Source organism: Sorex fumeus, unplaced genomic scaffold (genome assembly GCF_029834395.1).
Source record: "Sorex fumeus unplaced genomic scaffold, SorFum_2.1 ptg000130l, whole genome shotgun sequence".
Taxonomy (NCBI): domain Eukaryota; kingdom Metazoa; phylum Chordata; class Mammalia; order Eulipotyphla; family Soricidae; genus Sorex; species Sorex fumeus.
The window spans coordinates 6,463,434-6,484,251 of NW_026606187.1; the positions used below are offsets into that span (position 1 = coordinate 6,463,434).

The following is a 20,818-nucleotide window of genomic DNA, read 5'->3' on the forward strand; positions in this document are numbered from 1 at the left end:
GAGAGTCCCGCCGCCGGGTCGGGCTCGGCTCGGCCGCCCCGCGAGGGTGTAGCCTCAGGACCGAGGGTTTAGCTCAGTCCCCGCGAGCCGCAGCGCTGCGGCGGCCGAACGGTGCGCCCGGGCCGCCGCGCCGCCGCGGGGCGCCCCTATGCAAAGCAGCTGGCGGCGCGGGGGCGGGCCATGCAAACGAGGGAGGCGGGGCCTCCGCGGCGCGCCCCTATGGCCGAGCTGCTGGCGGCGCGGGGGCGGGCCATGCAAATCGGGAGGCGGGGCCGCGGCGCGGGCCCCGCCCCCGCCCCCGCAGCTGGGGGCCCAGCGGTGCGGGCGCAGCTGGCCGAGCGCGGCAGCTGCGCCGAGTGACAGCCCCGCTCCGCGCGCCGCGGCCGCCCGAGCCGGCGCAGGGGGTCGCGCCCGCTACCGGCCGCCCGCCCGCCCGCCCGCCCGCCGGCCCCGGGCCGCCGCTCCCGCGCGCAAGATGGCTGACCCGGCTGCGGGGCCGCCGCCGAACGAGGGCGAGGAGAGCACCGTGCGCTTCGCCCGCAAAGGCGCCCTGCGCCAGAAGAACGTGCACGAGGTGAAGAACCACAAATTCACCGCCCGCTTCTTCAAGCAGCCCACCTTCTGCAGCCACTGCACCGACTTCATCTGGTGAGCGCGCCGCGCCGCGCCGCACCTGCCCGCGCGCCCCCCGCGCGCCCCCCGGCCGCCCGCGCGCTCGCCGCGGCCGGACGCCCCCGCGGCTGCCCCCGGACGGCTCGCCCCGCCGCCGCGCTCGCCCCCGGGCCCCGGGGCGCAGGGTTCCGCGGGCCTCCCGCCCCCTTCCGGGCTCCGGGCGCCCTCACCCCTCCCGCCTTTCCGGGGGCAGCGCCCGGGTGTCCTCTAGCGCCCCGCGGCCGCCGCGGGCCCCCCTTCCGTGCTCCGTGCTCGGGGGGCCGGGCGGGGGCAGCGTCCCCCTCCCGGGTTCTCCTGACGGCGCGCCCCAGTCGTCCTCTCCGCACGCCTCTCCTCCTGCGGGCACCTGCGCCCCTCCCTGCCCGCATCCCGTCCCCCCAAGTGCGGAGCGTCCGCGCCTCCTCCTCCTCCCCCGTCCCCCACGACCAGGGACTCCGCATCCTCCCGCGGGAGGCGTCTCGGTCTCTCCCTCCCGCCCGGGGTCCGCGGGTGTCCAGGCGGGGCACCTCCCGCCTCGCCTCTGCTCCGCGCCCCTACCCCACCACCTCCGGGCGCGCGAGCTCTCCCCACTTCCCGCCGCCTGGTGGGCGCAGTCCCCCCACCTCGCCACCGCCTCCCCCTTTCTGCTGTTCTGCCTCCTGAAGGGCCGTGGGGCAGGGGGGACCGCCAAGCCCCCCTCCCCCGCAGGCGCGAGACTTGGTGCGAAGCTCCTGGGCGTCCGCCTGTGGCTGGGGGGTTCGGGACTGGGGCTGGAGAGGGGGCGCCCGGGGGGTGGTGGGGACTGGGGCGGGGTCCTCCTGGGGTGCCTGATCTGGCTCCTGTGTCTTTGCAGGGGCTTCGGGAAGCAAGGATTCCAGTGCCAAGGTAGGCTGCGCGCGGCTGGCGGGAGCAGGTGTGGGGGGGGAGACTTTCTAGAAGTGGCTGGGCCCTCAGGGACGGAAGCAGGTCTTCGGAAGCCCGCCGCGCCCGCCCCGCCCTCGGCCCACGCCAGGCTGGGGGCTGTCTCTCGTGGGGGGCGGGGACCTTGCAGGGCATTTGATTCTGTGGGGGCTCCATCCCGGAGAGCCCGAGGAGCTGCCCTCACCCCACGCAGCTGTTCCCGGGGACCCCCTCCCGCCAGAATTCCCACTCCCGTGGGAACTGCTCCCTCCTCTTCCGGGGGCCCCTGGCCGTTGTCTCTGCAGGTGGCTGCACCTCTGCAGATGGCCACTGTGGGTGTCCCCGGGGCCTCCCCCCTCCCAGACCGAGGTGGTTCCAGCTGGGGTGCCTCTCAGATCCTGCTTTCAATCACCCTTTCTCCCTTCTGGCTCTGTCCAGGAAGCCCTGGCTCCAGATGACCGTTTGCTATGTCCTGGCCTGTCAGGGCTGAGCTCTTTTGCTCTACCCAGAGATGATTAAACCATGGACAGAAACTCTGCCTGAGACTGGACATCCCAGGGAAGGTGGCCGGGACTGCCTCTGGCTGGGAATTGGTTTTCCAAGGTCACACATCCCCCGGAGCTTGTGTTAGCTCTCAGGGTCTCTGAAGTAGTTTTCATTTCGAATTTGACGGGCGATTTCACATTCACAGTTGAATCTCCAGCTTCACCTCGGTGGAGAGCTGTTCTCGCTCTCCTGCTGGGTTAGTTGTCCAGCACCAAGATCCTCTGATTTCGTGGACAGGACAGATGCACATTCACTATTTGGTTAGGCCTGAGCCACCCATTTCTGGCCCCTGCTGACCTTTGAGTTTGCATCCCTGGAACTCAAAAGTCATCCCTGCACCCTCCTCAATTTTGAAGACAGGTATGATTGAGTTTGTTCGGAAAAGTCCCTTTTCTGGGCGGTGACTTTGGGGCACATGGCCCGCCCTGGTGAGTGGGATTGAGATCGGAGCGGAAAGCATTGGAGCAGGAAAGATTCTAGATGAGGGCCACTGCCTGCCGTCCTCCATCCTCGGCACCATGAAGAGTCTGAGGTGTGACAGCCCTGACCGCGGTTCTCTGGCCCTCTGGGAGAAGTTAAAGTAATTCCAGTCAGTCACACAGCGCGCCCGCACCACGGATCCCTGTCATTTGAGCCACCCACCTTGCTCTTGCCTGAGACCTGGGGTCTCGGGGGTGATTGATTTAGTGGCAACATTCTACATCCTGGGATAAACACCAGCTCGTTTCCTAGAATTGTTAGGTCCAGTCTGTTAGATCGCTTCCCTCACCCTTCCACGGACTGGTATCTGTCTTTGTCTCATGGGGGTTGAGGGGTGACTTCTGAACTTTCTCCCTGATACTTTCCTTTGCCATCTGGTTGGCTGTGGCTTCTGTTTGGGAGGGTCCCCTGCCTCGTGCAGGTGATTTGACCTGTGAAGCAAAAGACCCTTTTGCTTGGGACTTGGAAAACGAAAGCAGTTTTCCGGTGTAGTGAGTGCAAAGCAGAACTAAGATTTGTCACGAAAGATGGCCTCTTTAGGGGGCAGGAGTTCCTATTTTTGAAAAATCTACCTCTCCCGCCTCTCCCCAAGAGGTCACGGGGGTGGTGGGCAGATAACAAATATCAGGTGGGCCCCCGATGCTGCGAATCCTGCTCTGGAGCCCACCCAGCTGCTCATTGTAAGCAGACCCCAGTTTCTACCTTGATCACACGGGGCCGCGTGATCTATCTTTCCACATTGCTGCGGTGTCTAGAACGTGGCCTGGACAAGAGCTCAGCAGAATATATGCTCAGCAGGCCACAGCTCTTGGATATGCCTTGAAGACCCCAGCAGTTGAGGGGGCCTGGCTTTGTTGGGGGCTTTACTATTGCTAGGGGATCAGACAGTAGGTGCGAGTCCCAGTCCAGCTGTGACCATATGGTCACTCTCTGTCCCTGCTTTGACAGTGCGTCCCCTTTGGGCTGGTGTGGGGGCGAACAGGGGCAAGGGGCTGATGGGCAGCTCCTGAAAAGGAGGTTCGTCCCGGAAATGGGGAAGGGGTATCCAGCCACAGATATGCTCAGAGTGACCGGCCTGGCCTGGCAAGCATTAAACGTGTATCTTGCTGGAGTATTTTGGGTACCAGGTAATTCCTCTGAAAAGAAACCGAATTGAGATGGAATCAGCATCTCAGAGAAAAGACATCAGGGCTGATGGTCTCATCTAAGGCAGAAGCCCAGAGCCCAGGTCTCTTTGGGCTGCCTTTATGCCTCGTCATTGCATCCTCGTCAGCCAGTAGAAGGAGAAAAGGTCGTATGTGGGTGGTCACTTTATGGATGCTGCTACGAGACACCCCTGCCTGGATGCTGTTCGCTGGAATAGGAGGCCACCCCAGGTGCCGCTCAAGCCCTCGTGGTGAGGCAGCTCCAAGGCCGCCATGTTCCCTGGTAAAAGCTGGGCTGGGGCTGTTTTGTACCAAAAGTAAAAGGGGAGAAGATAGAGGGGCGGGAGGGACATCCAATGACATTCTTAGGTCAAGGGTGTCCCAGAGTCCCCATGCACCCGAAGTCTTGTCAGCATGGACCTGAGGAAGGGTGAGAGAAGAAGGAGATTCCTAGTCTATAAGCCCTGGGGAATGATGTGCTCAGGGTTGCTTAAGAAGAGATTTTTGGGTTTTGGTGGAGGGCTTTTTAGGATGATGCTCAGGGGTTCCTCCTGGCTCTGCACTCAGGAATTACTCTTGGCAGTGCTCAGGGGACCCTATGGGATGCCAGGGATCGAACCCAGGTCAGCCACGTGCAAGGCAAACGCCCTACCCGCTGTACTATGGCTCCAGCCCCAAGAAGAAATTTTCTTTCTCTTTTCCTGTTAAAGGACCAAACTGGAGACTGCCGGTCAGCTTCCCCTCCCTTTTCGTTTTGCACCCTCTCTTTTCTATGAAACCATGCTCTGCGAGGTCGTTGAAAAGTGTCTCTGAGGTCAGGGCTCTGGGTGGAGGACCGCCATTATGAAACTGCCAACACTCGGGAGGAGAATGAAAAAATAAAGAGGAATCGGAAAGTAGATCAGCAAGCCTGGCTTTTCTCAGAAGCATTCTTTAGAGGAGGCTAGAACCTCCATTTGTGCTGTAAGAGTAATTAAGACAAGCTATTGGGTGGATTAAATTCTTACTCCAACAAGCTTTTTTCAGTCAGGCATAGAAAAATGTTTTATTTCATTGTTGCTTTGGGGCTGTACCTGGTGGTGCTCAGAACTTACTCCTGGCGGGGCTCAGGGGACCATGTGCAGTGCTGGGAAACAAAGCAGGTCTACTGCATGCAGAGCAAGAGCCTCCCCCCTTCTGTTACCTCCCTGGCCCCTATATTTCTTTATTCCTTCACAAACGTCACTTCTACGGAAGTAGGGAGGGACTAAAATACAGAGATTCAGAATTCGTAGCCTGGGGTTGGACTCAGGATTGGGATCTCTGTTCTGCCACTTTCTCTCTTGGGTAAGCCCTTTACTGGTTGGTTAGTTCATCTGTAAAATGGGACCAGGTGTCCATATCTCCAAAGGTTCTGATGAGTAATGATGGGGTGCAAGAGAAATACTCCCAGGAGGGAGGCCTCGGTGACTCTAAGTGAGATGATCATTATTACTTTATTCGCTGTAGGAAATTATGTGAAGGGAGCCTACTGAATTCTGGAACTCATTAAATGACTGCGCCTCTTTCGTGTCCTAAGCTGAAGTTCTCAGGTACTGCTTCAGAGACTTCAGTGAGGCTGAGCCCAGACAGAGGCTTCTTTGGAGGGTCTTTTCTCCCTGTTTCCTCCTGGAGAAGACCCCAGATTGCCACGGACCCTTGAGATAAAACATAGGGCATGGATGTTCTGAGTATGAAGCGCTCAGATTGATGATTAATTGATGATTCTAATGACTAAACCGGCTCTTCCCTTTCCTGTGCAGAGTCAAAAACATGTTTTTAACCTTCTAACTCAAATGAAATTCTTAAAAATCCTCCAAACACCACACGAAGCCAACCATTGCAGTTCCCATCAGCACAAGTGCTAGAGCCTACAAATTAATTTTAGTCTGTAGCTCACACATATAGATTAGAATCTGCATTTTTCTAACAAAGATGAATCAAAGGTTAATTTTATTTTTGGCGTAGTGTTCTGTATGAAATTATAATATGTATTTCTGTACTTTGAGCTGAGCTTTCTCAGTAAAATCATGAAGATGGTCTTCCTCCCTCCCTCGCTCCCTCTTTCCTTCTCTCCTTCCTTCCTCCCTCCCATCTTTCTCCCTCCCCCTCTCCCTCCCTCCCCCTTCCTTTCCTCCCTTCCTTCCTTCCTTCCTTCCTTCCTTCCTTCCTTCCTTCCTTCCTTCCTTCCTCCTTCCCTCCCTCCTTCCCTCCTTCTTTCTTCCCTCCCTTCTTCCCTCCTTCCTTCTCCCCTCCCTCCTTCCTTCCTCTCTCCTCCCTTCCCTCCTTCCTTCCTCCCTCCCTCCTTCCCTCCTTCCTTCCTTCCTCTCCCCTCCCTCCTTCCCTCTCTCTCCCTTCCTCCCTCCTTTCCTCTGTCCTTCCCTCCCTCCTTTCCTCTCTTCCTTCCTTTTTTCCTTCCTTCTTGCCTTTCTTGCCTTCTTCCTCCCTCCCTTCTTTTCTCTTTTCCTCCCTCTCTTCTTCTCTTCCTTCTTTATCTCTCTCCCCTCCCTCCCTCCCTTGTTCACCTCTCTCCCCTTCCTCCCTTTATCATCCTGACACCTGTAAGTAAATCTTTACTCACTCTTTGACTTGTTCCTAATGTCCTGGGTGTTTCTCTGTTGGAACAAAAAGGCAGAGCCTTTGTGACTTTATGTTGGATAGTTTGCCTCATTTTTTCCATCTGGGATTTCAGGTCCACAGTTCCCATTGAAGTAAGAATCTATGAATTCACGGTGGGTTTCTTTTCTTTTTATAAAGGAGGGTTTTGTTGAGGTGGCAATAGCACAATAATTTTGAGTGACAGAGCACTCAGGAAAAGATGGAAGCTTTGTTACTGGGCAACAGAATGCCTTTCTAAGTAAATATGGAAAATATGACCTTTGAAAATCTAGTTGATACAGGTATTTAGGAGCTAATTGCAAAAATATATTATTTCTAAATACTAGTAATACTTTAGATACTGCCCAGAAATAGAAACAACATGCTAATGGTCAATAAATAAAAAGATATAAGAGAAGGTGATTGGCCAAAGGAGAATCAGGGTTGAAAATAGTTTATACAAAAAAAATAGTTTGTGCACATTTATCTTTGTTTCTGTTCCTATCTTTTTGCTTCTGTCTCTCTTCACAAACCAAGACCCATACAGCTGACACATGTACGTACCTGTGCATATAATCACATATATGTAAATGGATCATTAGATCATTTTGAGAATACGACTCTCCTTATGAGGACTTTTATCTCCAGGGACTTAAACTACTAAGTATAATTTAAAATCCACACTTTGGTCTTTTCACTTTGTAGTTCAGTTACTTCATGAGTGGAAAAAATTCCTCCAAAGTATGGTCCCTTGGGGCTGGGCAGGTGGTTCAGACGGCAGACCCTGAGTCTGGCAAGGGCAGGGCCTTGAGTCAGATTCCCTGGCACTGCCAGGTCATCTAACCAGGACCCCTGCAACTGCTGAATGTGGCCCTCATCAGAAAAACAAAACAAAAAGAAAGCTCGTCCCTTTCATTGAATAAGGTGGATTCTCTGACTTTGCTTAGCCAATATTTCCATTGTAACTGGTGATATTCTGTAGACAATTTAACTTTTTTTTTTTTTGCTTTTTGGGTTACACTCATAGATGCTCAGGGGTTACTCCTGGCTCTGCACTCAGGAATTACTCCTGGCGGTGTTTGGGGGACCATATGGGATGCTGGGAATTGAACTCGGGTTGGCCCCGTACAAGGTAAATGTCCTACCTGCTGTACTATCGCTCCAGCCCTGACTGTTGAACTTTTTAAAACAAATGTTCTTATCTTTTTTAAAAAATATGTTATTTTTTAAATTGAACCACTGTGACAATGACAAAATTGTTCATGATTGGGTTTTAGTAAGACAGTGTTCCAAAACCCATCTTTTTTTTAAAAAAAATATTTTTATTGAGGTTCAGGATTTTCAATACTGTTAATTATACTTTTCATGCATATATCATTCCAACACCACACCCATCACCAGAGAGCCTACTTCCCACCACCAGTGTCCCAACGGTTTTGCAAAGTCATTCCCTCTATCTGTTTACCCACAGTGTTTATACGTGGCATTTGGAAGTGTGATGCTTGCTTGAAAATCCAGTAGAGAATTTGTCTGTTTCAGGTGTGTATCTGCCCATCCACCCATCCAGCGATTCTTTCGTTTATCGTCCATTTCCCTGTTCATCCTTTTAGAAACTGCTCACCCATTAAGTGCTATGTGCGTGATTTTCAATTCAGGAAGATATTGGTGAAGGAGGCTGAGAAGATCTTATAGTACTGGAGCTGACAGGGGCAAGTGGGAGAGAAGACATTTAACAGACTGTTGCACCAATATTTCATTTCACTTTTCTTGAATACTTCGAAGGACATGTCGAGGGGGCTGTGATATGTCTAACAGAAAGCAAAGCCATGCCAGAAGGTTGGAGGGTGGAGTCGGAGTCTTATTTGACTTGAATATCAGAGAATAAAAGGCCAAGAACTTTCCACTGGGTGAGATGATTGGAGGAAGTCTCAGTTAAGGAGTGGGAGCTAAAACCCCCACATGGTGGAACTGCTCATATCCTGGGCAGAGACACGGGACAGCTTATCTCTGACATGTTCTTGCCAAGCCCAGATGGTGATTTGTGCCCTGCTTGCAAGTAAGATGATTATTTAGTTGACTTAGGTTTTTTTTTTTTTTTTTTGGTGGGAGGGAGTAAGATGACTTCTCTCTGTTTGACAGAGAACTTCACTTTTGATTAGCAAATAACTCAGATGATGGGCTGGCTTCCTCTATGTTCAGGGGTTACATACAGATTGAGGTGGCTGTCCTAAGCAGAAAAATCAGGTCAAGGAGCGCTCAGCAAAGAGACTGAGGATAAATGGTATCGATTACACCGACATTATATTTGTTTGTCCATCCATTTCTATCTGTCCGTCAACCCATCCCTGTCTCTCCCCCACCCCTCCCTGAATCTCTGGAGAAGCACATCAGTGAGAGGCATTGGTGAGCTAAAAGCCAGTTTACAGGGTGCAGGATTATGTGCGTTGCCTCCTGGCTTCCTACTGGTGCTTCCTGCGGAGGGCTCTCCACACCTATTCATTGCTTTGCTTTGGCTGTGGTAGTGTTTTTTTTTTTCCTTTTTGGGTGACACCCAGTGATGCACAGGGCTTACTCCTGACTCTGCACTCAGGAATTGCTCCTGGCGGTGCTCAGGGGACCATATGGGATGCTGGGGATCAAACCCAGGTTGGCCGCATGCAAGGCAAATGCTGTACCCACTGTGTTATCATTCCAGCCCTTGAGGTAGTGTTTTCTGTCATTTGGAAAATAAATAATTTTTTTTTGTATTTTGGGCCACACCAAGTGGTGTTTGCGGGTTGCTCCTGGCTCTGCTCTTAGGGGTCACTTCTGGCAGGTTCAGGGGACCACATGGGATGCTCGGAATTGAACCAGTGTTGGCCATGTGCAAGCAAATGCCCTACCTGCTGTACTTTTTTTTTTTTTGCTCTGGTCTCCTGGAAAATATTTTTTTAAAATAGCTTTGCAGTCATTTATAGAGAAAGATTCTCTTTCGGTTCTTCTTTTCCATCTTTCTGATTCCATCAGGGGAAATCTCAGTTGGGTGCCAACATGTTTTTGAACACCTTTCTGACACAAATCTGGCAGTTCGGTAAATGTTCATTGAGTCGTCCTTACTTTTAATCGTAAAAGAACAGTGAGGCAGAATAAGAACCTAAAGATATATTAGTGTTTACCTAAGAGACAATAGGTAGACCGTAACTGTGGGCTAAGTAGATCTCTGACCATTTTCCCTTTGTGATAGGAAGGAGAAGCCAGTGTCGTTCCTGAAAAAAAAAATGGCGGTTAGAAGGAATCTTCCAGTGGCAGTTTGAAACGCTTACCCACAGCTAGATCTGCCAGAGGCTGGGAGAGAGTTTCCTTTTGTTCAGGACTGTTACTTTTCCACTTTCCCATTGTAGTTGTGGCCTGGGGTGACTTAAAGCTACCTCTGTCCTGCCCCTCTGCCTCCCCTCAGGTCACTTGCAGAAAGTTGCTGGTACTGAATTGGAAGCCTCACTCCAGACTAGGAGGGGTTTCTGTCCCTTCCTCATGCCAGTTGCCCAGCAGATGGAAATGAATTTAGCTCATCAGTAACCAGGGTCCTGTGTGGAGGTGGGGGAGGCACCTTAGACTCCTTTACTTCACCTTGCCACTGTGCAGTGACCAGATTTTAGGTTTCCAGATAGTATAAATTGGATTTGAGAGTACAGGTTCGGAAATCAAACAGACCTGATTATAAGTCATGACTGTCTTTTCATGGCTCAGTGACCTTGGGCTGCTGAAATGTGATCCTGCCTTAATCCACCCACCCACCTCTTCGTGTACATTCACCCACTCACCTGCCAATATATTTTTCCATTGTCATCTATCTATTCACCCATCCACCCATCCATCCATCCATTCACCCACTCAGCAGTATATTTTCTCTCTTTTTTTTTTATTGAATCACTGTGAGATAGACCCTTACAAAGCTGTTCATGATTGGGTTTCAGTCACACAGTGTTCCAACACCCATCCCTTCACCAGTGTACATTTCCCAGCACCAGTGTCCCCAGATTCCTTCCCATCACCCCACACCCCCAGTCAGCCTTTATGGCAGGCGCTTTCTCTCTCTCTCTCTCTCTCTCTCTCTCTCTCTCTCTCTCTCTCTTCCCCCTCTTCTCTTTCTTTCTCTCTTTTTACCTCTCTCTTTGTCTCTTTCTCACTCTCCTTTTGGGCACTGTGGTTTGCAATACTGACACTGAAAGGTTATCATGTATAACCCTTTAACTACTTTTAGCACTCAGTTCCTATCCACTGTGATCATTTACAGCTATTACTGTCATACTGGTCCTTCTCTATCTTACCTACCCTCCGCCCCAAACACCCCTGTGGTTGATTCCTACCAGTCCTCCTAGCCCCTGTTTCCCCTGACCTTGGATTTGGTCTTCTGCTGTAGCACTGTTGCACTGTTGTACTGTCCTCCCATTGTTCATCGATTTGCTCAAGCGGGCACCAGTAACGTCTCCATTGTGGGACTTGTTACTGTGTTTGGCATATCGAATACGCCACAGGGAGCTTGCCAGGCTCTGCTGTGTGGGCAGGATACTCTTAGTAGCTTGCCAGGCTCTCCAAGAGGGACGAAGGAATTGAACCCAGGTCAGCCGTGTGCAAGGCAAATGCCCTACCTGCTGTGCTATGGCTCCTGTATATCTTTTTATATACCACAAATGAACGCAGTAATTCTGTTTGTCCCTCTTCTTCTGACTCATTTCACTCAGCATGATACTCTTCATGTCCATCCATTTATAGGCAAATTTTATTACTTCATTTTCCTTAACAGCTACACAGTATTTCATTGTGCAGATGTGCAGTAATTTCTTTATCCAGTCATCTGTTCTTGGGCACTCCGGTTGCTTCCAAATTCTGGCTATTGTGAATAGTGACATCATTGTATTCTCCATCCATCCAGTTCATCCATCCAGTCCATCCTTCCATCCATCCATCCATCCATCCATCCATCTATCACCCACCCACTTATCCATGCGTTCACCCACTTACCATTTAGTATATTCTTCATAGTAACTCATCTATTCATCCATTCACCTATCCATCCGTCCATCCATCCATCCACCCATTCATCTACCACCCACTCACCCACCCACCCACCCACCCATTCATTCACTCACAATTCAATCTTCATAATAACTCAATTCATTCTTCCAATCACCTATCCATTCATCATCCACCCATCCATCCATCCAACCATTGCCTATTCATCACGCATCCATCCACCCATCTATCCATTTGCCTATTCATCTGTCCATCCACCTATCTGTCTGTTCAGTAAATATTTATTGAGTGCCAACCATGTACCAGATACTGGAACTCTGAGCAGTAAATAAGACAAACTCTCTGTCTTCAAGGGAGGACAACGCGAGTCACTTTGAAGACACATATGCTGTAGGTTGCAGTATGGCTTCCCAGAGAAATAAGATACTGTTACTCCCCTTGAAGATCTTCCTGCTTTCAACTTATTTAAAATTTTTATTGTAACATGGTTGCCCTGCTGTTAATGTATATGGTTTTGACATACAAGTTGGCTGCACCATGACCACCCCAAAGTGCCCAGAACTCCCCACTCTCCCAGTCTTCCTGCTCACTTGAGGACAGAGCAGCTCATGGGATTGTCTGTTTGGAAGCATAAATGAGTGAGTGGAGCAGCAGCAAGGGCGTCAGAATGTTCTGGAAGGCCTCCTTAACTCCTGTGAGGGGTGGGAAAGAGTCCCCCAGAAAAGGTGACATTTGGGAACAATTTTGTGGCAGGAGTGGGAAGTCCCAGATTGAAGGGAGTGGGAACGGGAAGGCTTGTGAGGCAGCATCCTGGGGTCTGGAGGAGAGAAGGGGGCGCGTGGAAGGAACAGAAGGGGGTGGCTTAGCAAGGATCTGGTTGGAGACAGATGTCACCTCAGAAACTTTGGACTTGGTGAAGGCCGCGCAGTGACTCGGAAGTGGCTGCCATCATTCAAAAGTGGAATGTGTGTTGGGGTGGGCGGGGGGTGGGGTGGTTGGGGGAGAGTGCAGCGGCCAAATGTTTGAACACGAGATGCAGGAGATGCATTTTGAAACGGAGTTGCCCTTGCCTCAGAGGCTGGGAATCCTGCCGTGTGGGGTTGGAGGTCAGGGGTGAGGCTCTGTGCCGGCCTGTTGGTGGCTGTTGGGCTGGAACCCCCGGCGCGTCGAGGAGGCGGTGCTGTGTTTCACACCCTATCGAGGCATTTGGATTTTTGTGTCAGTCATATTGTTGATGGGTTTATTTCGGGAGGTGGTTACTGGGTTATTTTTATGGTTCTAACAATAGGGATATCTCTTTTCACTGCATCCTCAGGCGTCGAGGGCCCCAGGAACGGCTTCTGCCTCTGAGAGGCACCTCCCACGCCCTCGCTCCATCCTTGCTGCTGTCACTTACCCCAGCCTGTGTGAGCTGGGGAGCAGGCCGGCATCTGTTCAAACCTAAGCTGCTCGCGCTGGGACCTTGAACACTTTCCTTCAACTCTTTGAGCTTTTTTTTTTTTCTTCGCTTTTTGGGTCGCACCCGGTGATGCACAGGGGTTACTCCTGGCTCTGCACTCAGGAATTATTCCTGGTGGTGTTCGGGAGACCATATGGGATGCTGGGAATCGAACCCAGTCGGTTGTGTCCAAGGCAAGTGCCCTACCCGCTATGCTATCGCTCCAGCCCCCTCTTTGAGCTTTTGTTTCTTTGGAAGTAAAAGGAATGCCCGCACTTGGTTTATGGGACTTTGCCCAGTGGCTTGGCACCCAGCAGATAGAGGGTTCTGCAGAACAGCAAGACCTTTCCTTTTTCCGAGGGCCAGGCCTTGTGATGACCTTGCTCAGTTTATAAGCTCAGTGGTGAGGCCAGACACAGCCGAGCTCCCCAAATCCAGGAGATGAGGTGAGTGACAAACATGCTTTCCCGAACTGGTGGGTAGCCTAGGTGCAGCTTGGCTGGGATCTGCGCGAGAAAGGCCTGGCTGGGGTCAGCGAGGTGACTGGCCCGTGGCTGGGAGCCGTGCTTTGCACACAACCCTTTCCTGGCTTTCGCTGCTTTAATTTGTGGGAAACCTCAGAAAGCTGAATTGCAATCCTTAATGGCCCACTCTGCTGCCTCCTTTGGAAAACGTGTGGCTGGCATTTCAACTTTAAATAGATTTCCTGACCGATTCCCTGTATGAATGTTGGGCACTGTCCACTTTTCAGGTGTAGCGATGGTTTGTTGTTGTTGTTGTTGTTGTTGTTGGGGTATTTGAATTAGAAGCCACTGGACTATGTGTGTGAAGGTGAAGGGTGAGCTTTAAAGAGTGTGTTTTGGTGTTTTGATCTGTCTGTTTTGAGTGGTTTGTCTGGGAGGTCCCTTTCGTGAGGATCTTCCCTCCCTTCCTTTATTTTGTTGATTTACTTACTGGTTTTGGGTGCCACACCTGGTAGTACTCAGGGCTTACTTCTGGCTTTGCACTTAGGAACCTCTCCTGCCTGTGTTCAGGGGACCACCTGGGTTGCCGGGAATCGAACCCGGGTCGGCATGTGCAAAGCCAATGCTCCAGCCACTCTATTATTGCTCTGGTCTCCACCCCTCCCTTCCATTAAAGTTGAGGAAACGACGGCATTGAGAATTGTGAGAGTTATCCGGAGTTTTTCTTCTATGGTAAAAGGTATGATTCGGGGTATTGGTAATTATCTCTGGGCTGAATGATTCATGGAGGGAAGCAGGATTGGCAGAAAGAATGGAGAGAGACCACTTTCTATTTTGGTTAGATGGCTATCTTTGGTTGGCTTTCTTTTCTGTTCTTGTGGGGAGCAAGGGCAGAATTTATAATATGAGTTACAAGTTGGTCCAGTTTGGGCCCCCGTCTCCAACTTTCCTCTGCTTTCACTCTCTAATGGAGGACCCAATCAGTTTTGCTTAATCCTGCCCCGTTCCTGTCAGCCCCAGGGCTTTTGCACATGCTCTGATTTCATTTTGAATGGCTTTGCCCTCCCCTTGTCCCATCCTCACTTCTTATTCAGCCTTCAAAACTTTGCTCAGATGATGTTTCAGCAGAGAAGCCCTTCCTGATTTTCTGAATCAGGTCCTCCTGGTCTCTGCCCACAAGGACTGGTCAGTTTTTTGTTTGCTTCTTGTCTGTTTGAAGGCCCCCTGTTTCTGTTCTGTACTAGGGTGTCGGTTTCAGGTTTCAGGAGAGGAGAGGGCACATCCGGGCATCAGTTCCATCTTCCCTCCTTTCTGGAGTAACCAGTGTCTTATGCCACAATCGTGTGCATTCAGGAAACAATTAAATCTGAATGGTTGAGAGGAGAGATGGTTCAGTGGAGAGAGTCATTGGATTGGAGTGTGGGTGCTAGCTTAATCTGGGATCAAAAACTTACATTTGATAGCACAGTGGTAGGGCGTTTGCCTTGCGTGCAGCTGGCCCGGCCATGCTGGGTTCGATTCCTCCACCCCTCTCAGGGAGCCTGGCAAGCTACCGAGAGTATCTCGCCCGCCCAGCAAAGCCTGGCAAGCTACCCGTGATGTATTCCGATATGCCAAACACAGTAACAACAAGTCTCACAATGGAGACGTTACTGGGCCTGCTTGAGCAAATCGATGAACAATGGGAGGACAGTGACAGTGACAGTGACAGTAATTTTTGGATCACACCTGGTGATGCTCAGGGGTTACTCCTAGCTCTGCACTCAGGAATTACCCCTGGTGCTGTGAGGGGGATCCTGTGGGATGTCACTGATACTATCATCCTGCCCCTGAAAACTTAGATTTTTTCAATTAAAATTTTAATTTTGTTATTTTGAGTTGACATAATTTGCAGTAGCATGTCTGTGCTTTTGGCATATTAAGTCACTGTTCTACCACCATGACAAAACTCTTGGTCACTCCACCCAGCCCCACTCCTCCGCTCTTGTCAGTCGAGTCCTGCGGTTTGTTTACACTGGACATTGTCCACTCTTTCTTTGTTTCTCTGTAGAACACCTATGAGTGAGGTCAACTGACATTGCCCTTCTCCCTCAGACTTATTTCACTTGACACAACCTGCTCAGGTCTTATCCTCATTATAGCAAAGGGCAAGATTCATATTTTTTAAACAGCTGCATAGTATTCCACTGTGTGTTTGGACCACAGTTTCTTTGTCCACTTCTTTATAGTTGGGCTTGTGGTTTATGGCATAGAGCTATTGGCTATTGCATTGCAGTCATTGGCTATTGTACATAGCTCTGCAGTGAACACGAGTATACATAGATCTCTTCGAATTAATGTTTTTGGATTCATGGGATAAAATATCAAGTCACAGAATCACTAGATGATCACTCAGATTTTAGTTTTAGAGAAGCTTCCAAACTGGTTTCCTTCAGGGCTGAATCTGATGGCATTCTTCCTGGCCCTGATGAGGGATCCTTGTTCTTTTACCACATCTTCACCAGCACTGGTTGTTTCTGGATTTTCTGATATGGGACCTTCTCACTCGTGTGAGGTGGCAGCTCACTGTAACTTTGATTTGCATTTCCCTGATGATCAGTGACAAGGAGCATTTTTTAAATATGCTGCTGGCAATCTGTCTGTCATCTTTGAGGAAATGTCCATGCATCTTCACTCATGATTTTTTAAAAATGGGAATGTTTGCTTTGTGGTTGAGTTTTGTGATTGCTTTATATATCCTGGGTATTAGCTATTTGTCAGATATACAGTATACAAATATTTTTAGTAGTGTCTTTTTATTTTAGCTGTAGTTTCTCAGTGCAGAAGCTTTTTAATTTGTTGTGCTCCTATTAGTTTATTTCCACTCTTATTTTCTTTGCCAGTAGAGTAAAATTATTGGAGATACATCTGTTGGCAGCATCGTGAAGGTTTTCCCTCTGCTTCCCTCTATGGATTTGGATCTGATATTATTTAAAATTAGTTTTGATGTATTGCTTGAGATATGGGTTCTTTCTTTCCACCCCCCAAAATGTGGCTAACTAGTTTTCCCACCACCATTTATTGAAAAGACTTTCCTTCCTCCACTTACTTCATCCATCTCTTTTGTTGTAAATAAACTGTTCATGTATCTGAGGGATCACTTCTGGGCTTTTGGTTCTGTTCTATTGATTTGATAGTTGGCTTTTATTCCAGTACCATGCTGTTTGGATTACTATAGCTTTATAGTCTAGGCTACAGTGACAGGATGCAATGCCTCATGTCTTTTCTCCCCTTTAAAATTGCTTTGGCCATTTGGACAATTTTATAGTGCCACAAAACTTTTAGTAGTATTTAGTAATTGTTCTATGTCTGAAGACTTGTTGGAATTTTAATAGGGATTACATCGAATCTATCTAATGCTCTGGGTAGGATGGTCATTTTAACAGTGTTAATTCTTTTAGTCCACGAACATGAAAAATTTGAAATTTTCTTGTATATTTATGTATTTCTTTTAATAGTGATTTGTAGTTTTTGATGTATGAGTTTCCACCTCCATTGTTAAGTCGAATTCTAGGTATTTGATATTTTTGGACACAATTGCAAGCAGGATTTTGTTGCTGTCAGTCTGTGATTTTTATGAAGTGTGTATGACTTTCTGGTTTACAAACTCTCAACTTTTGTTTTCTGTGCCACACCCAGCTGCGATCAGGGCTTACGCCTAGTTGAGCTCAGAAATCATTCTTAGTAGTGCTCAGGGGACCATATGTAGCGCTGGGGATTGAACTGGGATTGGCTGTTTGCCAGGCAAGTACCTTTCGCCTCATACTATCTAACTCCCTGTTCCCTTGTGAGAACCTGTTGGGAAATGCTTTTCAGAGTATGGGGGCTGCCACTTTACACCTGGAGCCGTGTTAGGGTTTGCCCACGTTGCTCTGTGGAGGTAAACAGTTTCTCCATTCAAGTTCTTGATTTTGTTTGTGATGGACCCTGGTGGGGTGGAGGAAAAAGGTTTTCTTTGAACCTGCTATTAACCAGAGGCTGCCTCAGTACCCATCGGCAGTAGAATCGCGCATGCACAGAGCTGGACAGCCTTCACCACAGTAACTGCAAGAATGAACAAATGACATATGTCATGCAGGACAATGTTCCCAAGTCGAACATGGACCAAAAAAAAGCCAGCCACAGGCTGGGGAGATGACTCAAAGGGTTGGACTGTGGGCTTTGCATACTGGGCCCCAGATCTGGTTCCTGGCACTACATGGTTCCTTGAGCATTGTCAGGAAGTGACCCCTGAGCACAGCTATTGGGAGTAGACCCAGCACACCTTGGGGTGGCCCCAACACCAAAAGCAAAAAAAAAAAGCAGCAAAGACAAAAGGCTAGGCACAAATTTATTCTATATGATCCCACATGCTTGAACTTCAGGAATAAGAAAAAGTAACCATGGATGAGAGCACTTAGGATCAAGGGGATGAGGAGTCTGGTGGGGATGAAGAGGCGAAGAGGAGGTTCTGCTAGTCTCTTTCTTGATCTGGTTACCGGTTACGTGACTGTGTTCGGATCATGAAAGCTCATTGTTCTGTCTACTCCTGTCCAGGTTCTGCCGTGCATTTTACATGTTATAAAAACATATTGAAAGCCCAGGGCATTCATCCCTGAGGCAGGATCAGAGAAGTGTATGCTGGGTCTTTTTCCGTTTTGCACACAGCAAGAAAATCCGTCTGGGAGCCAGGCACCTTCTGGAGTCACCATGAGCCATGGTGCCGTTTGCCTTCTTGGAGGGACATCTGCTTCCCGTTTCAATGTTGCCCATCGGTTGCAAACTGCAGAGCAAGGAAGCCAAGGCTTGCTGACAGTTTTCCCCACCCCTTGATTGAACTCTGTGAATACCCAGGAAGTTTGAGTTAATCAACCATTCTTTTTTTTTTGGGTCACACCCAGAAATGCTCAGGGGTTACTCCTGGCTCTACACTCAGGAATCACTCCTGGTGGTGCTCGGGGGACCCTATGGGATGCTGGAAATTAAACCTGGGTTGGCCATGTGCAAGGCAAATGCCCTACCCGCTGTGCTATTGCTCCAGCCCCCAATCAGCTATTCTTAGGGCTCTTGTATTGTAAAAACCCCACCTTAGTTAAGGCACGGTTCAAGCTACTGTAACAGATAAGCTTTGACATTTCCAAGACCTGACAGAAAGGGGTTATTTTTCGCTTGGCACCAACTCCTTTAGGGTATCCTGGCTAGGAAACTTTTCACACACTTATTCAGTATCCTCCCCCACCCCAGGGGGGTCTTGTGGTTCTGGGGAGGGAATAGGTGGGGGGTGGACGGGGAGAAAGAACAGGGGGAAGAAACCACATTCATTTCATCGTTTTCACAACCATCGGACTTATATCATTTCTACTCATGTCCCGTTGGCTGGAGTAGAACTCGAGAACAGGGCATGATCAGTCACAAAGGGCTATATCACACGCAAAGATGTGTGCTGGGCACATCATCGGTTCCATGTCCAGGAGGAAAAGAAAACAAGTGTTGGTGTTACAAGCAGACCAGCCGCAGTTGCTGAAACACCATTTCTTTTGACTTCCTTCAAGATGCCCTATCCGAATCTGTCTCCAACTTGGGAAACCCCAGACTGCTTTATCTTATCAGGCATATGTGGGTAGCTTTAGGGAGAGCCTGACTTATTTGGCTTACTAAGAGCGAGATTTAGAAGCCTCCTTCATTATATATATATATATATATATATATATATATATTTTTTTTTTTTTTTTGCTTTTTGGGTCACACTCAGCGATGCACAGGGGTTACTCCTGGTTCATGCACTCAGGAATTACTCCTGGCCATGCTCGGGGGACCATATGGGATGCTGGGAATCGAACCCGGGTCGGGCTGTGTGCAAGGCAAACACCCTACCCACTGTGCTATCACTCCAGCCCCAAAGCCTCCTTTATTTTAACTAATGGAACAAACTGCTTCTTGTCGAAATTTTGAATTTTCCAAACAGAGAATCCTTGCTTGTCCTGGTGATCAACAGATTGGGCATTGTAAGCACTTGTTGGGCATTGTAAGGTTTTCTTCCGGTTTTCTTTTGTTTGTTTTTGTGCCACACGCAGCAATGCTCAGGGGTTGCTCCTAGTTCTGCACTCACGAGTCACTGGCAGTGCTTGGGGGAACTTATGGGATGCCAGGAATCGACCCCGTGTTGTCCTCATGCAAGGCCTTTCCCATGGTACTGTCACCCCGGCCCAGCACTTCCTGTTCTGAGTCAGAAGAGGGGGAGGGTTAGGATCACCCAGTTAATTCTTTTGCTTATGTGTCGTTTCTTCTATCAAAGAATCCTTTGGTAGTTCTACTTTTGGGCATCTCTCTGGACACAAACAAACTTTAGTGGCTTAAAAGATCATCCTTATATTTGGCTCCTTGTTCCGGAGTCAGTAATTTGGGCTGTGCTCAGTTGGGTGATTCTTCTGGTCTAGGTCAGGATCCGCTGTTTCCTTGTCTGGGCTCCCAGCTGGGATGCCCGTTACACCCAGAGACACTCCTTCAGGCAGTCTCCGAGCACGGTCCTGGGTTGGTAGTTCTCTGCCCAGGGCCTAACCAGAGGTCTGAAGCCCAGGCTTAGAAATTTTGGTGTCACTTCTGCTGTATTCTCCTAGTGAGATGAAATCACAAAGCCTTGCCCAGTCATAAATAGAAGGAGGCAGATTTCACTCTTCCTGTTGAATGGGAGATGCTGCCAGTAATATATGTGTATGATTTGGGGGAAATCTATCACAGACATTCCAGCCCTCATGACTTAACACTTCCAGACAATAGGCATCTACTACACTGGAATCTGTGGTAGATTACAGGCTGCTGCTTCCACCCAAGAGGGCTCACCTTAGAGGAAAGTGCAGGGCCAAATGAGATGCCAAATGAGATGCCAGGTCCCCGCCTGGCACAGACTGCCCATCAGGCATAAAGTACTTCCACCGTTCCTACAGAATAGTATCATCATTACTGCCGAATACTAACGCCAAATACTACCGTTGCATCCACCATTACTATGGAATCTTTCTCCCACTGCTCCTTCTGAATATTGATCCCATTCTTACTGGAGACTGCCACCCCACCCCACCATGACTGTTACACACCTGCCGTGCACACCTGCCATTGCATTCAGAGCTCATGATTCAGAACACGAGGCCTCTCTCCAAGTGTGATAAAGGAGAGATCCAAGAAAAAGGCAGACACGTGAGTGAATTTCTGTGATCCAGCGTGGGAAATATAAGTACCAAGCTGTGGGGGGAATGGGATGAGGTCAAGGGACACGGGTTCAGACCACAACCTCCCCAGTGCTCACACATGGCTCGTGGACGTCTTGTTGAACCTCTTTATTTATTTTAATTTTATTTTTTGGCATTAGGGCCACAGCTGGCAGTGCTCAGGGCTTGCTCCTGGCTCTGCACTTGGTTCCGCACTTCTGGCAGGACTTGGGGGACCATCTGGTGTGGGGGACTCAGCCTGGGTTAGCTGTGTGCGGACCAAGTGCCCTTGTGCTATCCTATCACTCTGATCCTCCAAACCTTTAATCACTGGCTCCCCAC

General features: G+C 49.6%; 1 protein-coding gene across 2 annotated transcripts in view; it reads left to right on the forward strand.

Moving 5' to 3' along the window:
* Positions 1–424: 424 nt before the first annotated feature.
* Positions 425–20,818, forward strand: part of PRKCB (protein kinase C beta) — a 338,310-nt gene continuing 317,916 nt past the window's right edge. The window contains exons 1-2 of one of the 2 annotated variants that reach the window (XM_056138779.1): positions 425–648; positions 1,505–1,536. In XM_056138779.1, coding sequence (XP_055994754.1) covers positions 476–648; positions 1,505–1,536 — 205 coding nt within the window. In that variant the 5' untranslated portion in view covers positions 425–475. The remainder of the gene's footprint in view (positions 649–1,504; positions 1,537–20,818) is intronic. The other variant, XM_056138780.1, reaches the window with a different exon arrangement.